The sequence below is a fragment of the Gavialis gangeticus genome, unplaced genomic scaffold, assembly GCF_001723915.1.
Source record: "Gavialis gangeticus isolate Ggan-Ray unplaced genomic scaffold, GavGan_comp1, whole genome shotgun sequence".
In the NCBI taxonomy this organism is placed as follows: Eukaryota; Metazoa; Chordata; order Crocodylia; family Gavialidae; genus Gavialis; species Gavialis gangeticus.
This window is the reverse complement of record NW_017729022.1, coordinates 118,241,698-118,247,697: the sequence shown is the minus strand read 5'-3', so window position 1 is coordinate 118,247,697 and position 6,000 is coordinate 118,241,698. Positions and strand designations below refer to the sequence as shown.

At 50.0% G+C, this 6,000-nt stretch overlaps 1 protein-coding gene and 1 long non-coding RNA gene across 3 annotated transcripts in view; one reads left to right on the top strand and one right to left on the bottom strand.

The window, feature by feature from the left end:
• Nucleotides 1–3,654, top strand: part of MFAP5 (microfibrillar associated protein 5) — a 24,285-nt gene extending 20,631 nt beyond the window's left edge. For both annotated transcript variants that reach the window (XM_019516050.1, XM_019516049.1), the window contains 2 exons: nucleotides 1,808–1,881; nucleotides 3,287–3,654. In XM_019516050.1, the coding sequence (XP_019371595.1) occupies nucleotides 1,808–1,881; nucleotides 3,287–3,408 (196 nt within the window). In that variant the 3' untranslated portion in view covers nucleotides 3,409–3,654. The remainder of the gene's footprint in view (nucleotides 1–1,807; nucleotides 1,882–3,286) is intronic.
• A 93-nt stretch (nucleotides 3,655–3,747) lies between these two features.
• On the bottom strand, nucleotides 3,748–4,588 carry LOC109296592. The gene is made up of 2 exons (XR_002096992.1): nucleotides 3,951–4,588; nucleotides 3,748–3,810 (listed from the first exon to the last, which is right to left on the bottom strand). It is a non-coding gene; the product is annotated as an uncharacterized LOC109296592 (long non-coding RNA).
• Nucleotides 4,589–6,000: the final 1,412 nt, after the last annotated feature.

The following is a 6,000-nucleotide window of genomic DNA, read 5'->3' as shown; positions in this document are numbered from 1 at the left end:
CGCTACTTCACAGTCAGGGTGGCTAGGATCTGGAACCAACTTCCAAGAGAAGTGGTGCTGGCCCCTACCCTGGGGGTCTTTAGTATGAGGTTAGATGAACCCATTGCTGGGGTCGTTTGACCCCAGTAATCTTTCCTGCCATGGCAGGGGGTCAGACTAGATGAACTACTCAGGTCCCTTCCAACCCTAGAAACTATGAAACTATGAACCCATATAACTCAAAGGGTAAAAACTCAAAGGGGTGCCTACTGCATTGCAAACAGCAGGAGAGGGTAACATCTGATCCTGTTTACGGGTGGGTTTCTGCCACAGTTTTTAACATACGTTTCAGGGTATGATTAAACTATTCAGCCAACCAGTCAATTTGAGGGTGGTATACTGTACTGAGGTTTTCAGGTGCTTAATTCCTAGCATTTTACTTACCCCTAAAATACATGGGACATGCAATTGGTTCCCTGGTCTGTCAGTAGTTCTCAGGGGAGTCCTACCCAAGAAAACAGTTTCAATAAATTCTTCTGCTACCTTCAGTGTGGTCAAGGTCCACATGGGTACCAGGTCACATAGTCCATGATATTCAAAATATGCTGGTACTCTGTACTGCTCTTTGGTAGCGGGCCCACAGTGTCCATGGCCACCTGTTCAAAAGGTGTCTCAAATCAGCAGGAAGGGAACCAAAGTTGCCCTGGACAGGTAGCTGGGCACTGCCTTCTGGCACATGGGGCATGAGGTACAATAGTCTTTTACTAAAGCAACCCTGGCCAATAAATATCTCTCCTGAATTCTAGTCCATTTCATCTCTCCCGAGATATCCTTCCATGGTCAACTTGTGGGCAACTTTTAGTAAGACCCTTTGGTACCATGAGGACACCAGTAGCTGTTCCACCTCCTCTCCTATTCCCGCCCCCCATCCTATAAAGGAGGTCATCCCAAACATTGAATCCCAGGGTTGCCTCCATCAAGTCTGGATGCAACACCTCCCCATTACACTGGGCCAAGTGCTAACAGAACACATGCTGAAATCCCTCCTCTTGGCTTTGTTCCACTTGAAAATGTTTGTCTTTCAGAAGGGCACCAATATCCACCATTGGTGTTGAGTCAGGGGTTTTCCTGACTAACCTCTCCACTCAGGGTCCTTGAACCTCCTCCCTTTCTCCAAAACCACCTCTTATTCCTTTCCACAAACCACAGTTGAATTCAAAGGGAGAAAGCACACCAGCTTTAAAATAAATTTAACCTACTCTAGGTATAGCAAATGACCATGATAGCGTGCTATCTTGCAGCAGGACCTCCCCTTACCCAGGACTGTATTCCTCCATAAGGGACCAGTATTCTGCTGGTAGCTCTTGGAGCAGCTCTGAAGTGACCCTAGCATAAAGCTCTTCATCCCCTAGCTTGCAGAGGTAGACTCCTTGCTTGGCTGAGCTCCAGGTGGCTCAAGCCCTGCCCACCTTTGGTCAGGTGCCCTGTCAGCTGGCCCACCCCCAGGGCTTTTAATTAACCCCAGTCTTGCTGGCTGCCTTTGGCTGGTTCACAAAAACCTTCCCTTGAAGGGCCATTCCACCTTTTATTTTTTTTAACAGGGTAAGGGTTCCCTGTTATACCTGCCAATCTGGATTGCCTGCCTGGGCAACTGCCCTTTGGCCCAATTTAGAACTGGCCCCAAATAACTGCTGACACCAATGGGGGCTTTGACTTCTAAGGGCTTGACTGCTGGAATCTGCATTTGCCCTGAGAGTGATGATGATTTCCCTGTTTGTTGTCCCATCTGCTCTCCCTCCCATTCCTGATGTCTCTGGCAACCCCACAGCATGCGGCGCATATACATGATCAACAAGGAAGTGTGCTCTCGCATCATCTGCAAGGAGAATGAAGTCATGCAAGGTGAGAGGTTGGGGTGAGGCAGAGGTCTCTGTGGAGGGGAAATCGCCTTATCCCTGTCTGCTCTGCTGCATATGAGCCACTGAATAGAACAGGAGTTGGCAAAATACGCACCGTGGGAGACCTGCCTGGGACCCCCTGCAGACAGTGCATGTTCAGCTGGGCAGATGGGATGGGGCCATGGGGCAGGTGAGGATCAGCATCTGGTGAGGCCCCACACCACCCACCCACAACAACCCATCCTAACTCAAGTGGTCTCCAGCCCAAATAATTGCCCACCCCTGGAATAGAGTCTGCCAGGGACATTACTAATTGGGTGATCCAGAGGCTTCTGTGATGTTGTTGTGGGGGAAGCTGGCCTTCAAGCAGCCTGGGACTCAGCTTCCAGCCCTCCTACCAGTCCTTTCACCTGCCCACTGACCTTAGCTCCTTAGCAGGTAACAGTTTGGACCCCACTCCTGTCCTCTGATCTTGGGACTCCATCCCAGTAGCCTAGACTGCCCTGCCAGCAGAGAGGGACCTGCTGCAATGGCCTTTTTGTACAATCATGCCTTTCCCTTTGTCCCCCCCCACCCCAGTGACAATCTGTCCCCTGGATACAGTCTAATCCTCTCAAGTCACTGTTCTTGAGCACATTTCCAATCTAGAAGCATATGACTGACAGGCCCTCCCCCATCCTGGCCCTACATCCAGCATCTGCTTCCAGGTGTCCTGTCACCTGTCAAGCTGCCCTGGGCTATCGCACCATGTTTTCATCAACTTGGCTGCTCCAGGCAACCCTCTGGAGCTGGAGTCTGAGTCTGACTACTGAGTCTGCTGCAGGCCAGGCCTCAAGGATTGTAGACCCTTCTCTGCTGACAGTTCAGGTCCCAGGGCTTGGTTTGATCTCTTACAAAGATAGGAAGCAGCTGCAAAATCCAGCCATGGGTCCAGGTCTTATCTACCCTGGGGACTTGTCATCACCACTGCAATATTAGCAGGTCAGGAGCCAAATATGATTCATTTGAGCAAGTTCTTGCAATAGGTTTTAAAGGTTCTTTACCCAGAATTTCCATGGTGTTCCCATAAATAAGGGATCAGATTGTTTAAATTCTGGGCAAGTTCTTACTCCAGAGCAAGCTGGATAAATCTACCTAAACTTCTCTGACGGTAAAAGAGGAGCCCATAGCTTTCCCAGAAGATAGCCCATGGTTTTATCTCAGTCTTTACTCTGACTAGGCTCCTGGCAATATCAGCATGTATTGCATCGGAGTGATGGCGGAATGAGCTTTAGATGAAGGCCTTGCGGTCTGCTCCCTATCTCTTTCTGACCCAGACCTGGGCATATGAGCAGTGCAGATCTGTAGGTCTTCTGATTTTCATGCTGAGGCCCTAACTTGATCCATGCGTGTGTCTGCTCTGTCCTCAGAGGAGCTTTGCCGCCAGCTGGCTGGTCTCCCACCTCGACGCCTACGCCGTTCCGGCCGGCCCCTGGGCCCTCCCTGTCACCTGCCCCAGGACCAGCAACTGCGGAAGCTCAATGCTGTTTGAGCCATCACTGCTGGGGGAGAGAGGAGGGTAGGGAGGAAGGAAGAGATGCCATTGCCCCACCCAGACCATCCACTGCATACCCCCAAAAGGAGCTCCCTGGCCTGCTGCAACGGCAGCCCCCACCCTCCTCTCCAGGTGCTGCCACATGGAGTCTCCTCCCTGCTGGCCACTGGTGGTGGCTGCCATCACTTCTCAGGTCAGATGTGGAGAGAGCTGGATCCTCACACCTCTCATTCCACGCTTGATCTCGCAAGCTGTGAGCTGCTCATTCCCCAGAGGTCCTTATTAACTGCACTTCTCCTGCTCCAGCTGTGCCTCTCCATTTTTGGGTATATTTTCCAATGACCAGGGAAAACTGCTTTGCTCTCATGAGGCCCTCAGTTCACTCTTGCATTACAACCCCTGCTGTACTGAACGCAATTCTCCTTGATGGGCACAGTGCTCTGATCCATGGGGCCCAAGCAACACAATGTAGGGGGCAGATAGCTAGAGAAGGGCATATCTCTGCTGTTTAAAGGCAAAACTGCTCTATAAAAAAACACTCAGATACCTGCTACCTACAGGGAGAAGCTGTAGCACCTCCCATATAGGGGAAGATACCCCTGTGTGCTGGCTGATTTGGCCTATATAGGGGCAGGATGTACAGGGGCTGAATTTCTCTAGTAAGAGCCACTCTGCAGAGGAATGTTCCAAGGTGTAAAAGGGGGTGGAGCTCCAGCCTATACACAGGCATAATTTTCCTATGGAGAGTGCAGCCTTTTTCTCTGGGAGGAGAGGGCCTGTAAGAATTGATCTGGCTTTCCATTTGAGTCAATGGCAACTTTCCCACTGACTCCTATGGTAAAGGATCAGTGTCTTGTAGAGGTTCTAGCACAAGCAGAGGAGGGTGGGGTGGAAATCAGATATTAGAAGGAGCTCTTGGAAATTGAATGAGACCAAGTCTCCACTCTGCATATAGAACCAAATGTAAACGTATATAGGTACAGAAATATATTGCATAGGTGCTGTCCAGCATATAGAAATCTAGGACTCAACACAGTCTGAAGAAGTGAGTTGGGAACCTATTCTGCTGCTTGAATCTGTAGTGAAAGGAGTCCCCTGGGAGACACTGTCTGAACACTAGAGTCCATATACTGCACGCGAAAAACCATTAAAAGAAAACTTTATTTCCTGTTATTCTTAGCAACTCTCATGTGTGTGGATTTATTTGTCTCTGGCTTTCATTTTATCTAATCCTGACCTACAGCTTGTCCTGGGTTCCCCACACAGCTCTGTCCATACCCCTCAGTCCTGCCCTGCAGACCCTTCCTCTTTGCAGCTCGGAGAAACCCATTCATCATTAAGAATGTACTGTACCTTGCTGATGAGGATGTCCCATAGTCCAGCTGAAGAAAGGGAGGGGGTGTTACGCACCCTTTCACAGTCTGGGCAGAGGTCCCTGAGCCATTCCAGATGGCTGTCAGGAGAGTGCATATAAGCACAGTTCCAGCCAGCACTGGTTCTCCTGAGGTTGGGTTGTGCACAGTGAGAAGTGCCAGAACAACAATTAAACAGGTGTCCCAGAGCTCTTAGATGATTTGTTTTCAAGCTAGAATAACAGGGTGTGATTTGGGGCCAGAGGGCAGATACCCACCTCCTGCAAGCCAGCTGAATTTGCTCATCCTTCCCCTGAGGTCACTGGATGCCACTGACTAACAAACCCCAAGGTAAAACTGCTAGGTTATGAATTGTGGCATCTCATTCCTTCCATGTAGCAGCTGCAAAATTTTGCCCTGCAGAGGGAACCAGTGTCACTAGTAAAGCCATCGCTGGAAGGAAGCCATGGCTTTTTTCTGCTGGCATTGATGCCAGCTGGGCTCTCCTCTTCTGCCCTGAAGAACACCAGGATTCCCATTTCCCCATCTCCTTGTGTATCTCTCGCTCACTCTCTGTCACCCCCCTCTCCTTTGTTCTGTCTCTGACATTTTTATTCCAGAAATGGCTGAGAGAAAAATGAGGGGAAGAGGAGGAGAATGGGCTGGCAAGGGGAGAAAATCTTGTCATGGGACAGGCGTAGAGCAGTGCTTGGCCAATGCTACTGCTCTTTTCATAGACTTCATAGATTTCATAGACATTAGGGCTGGAAGGGACCTTGGAAGATCATCAAGTCCAGCCCGCTGCCCCAGGGGCAGGAAGTCAGGTGGGGTCATAGGCTCCCAGTAAGAAAAACATCCAGGTTTCTCTTGAAGGCATTCAAAGTAGGTGCTTGAACCACCTCTGGTGGCAGTCTATTCCACACCTTGGGGACTCAGACAGTAAAGAAGTTCTTCCGTATGTCCAGCCTGAAACGGTCTTGCAGGAGTTTATAACTGTTCGACCTCGTCATCCTTTGGGGTGCTCTGGTGAACAATCATTCCCCCAGATCCTAGTGAGCACCCCTGATAAACTTGTAGGTGGTCATCAGATCACCCCTGAACCTGCGCTTTTTCAAGCTGAAGAGTCCCATAGCTCTCAGCCTCTCATCATAAGGTCTGTTTTCCTGACCACTGATCATGCGTGTGGCTCTCCTCTGCACTCTCTCAAGCTTCTCCACCTCCTTTTTGAATTGTGGAG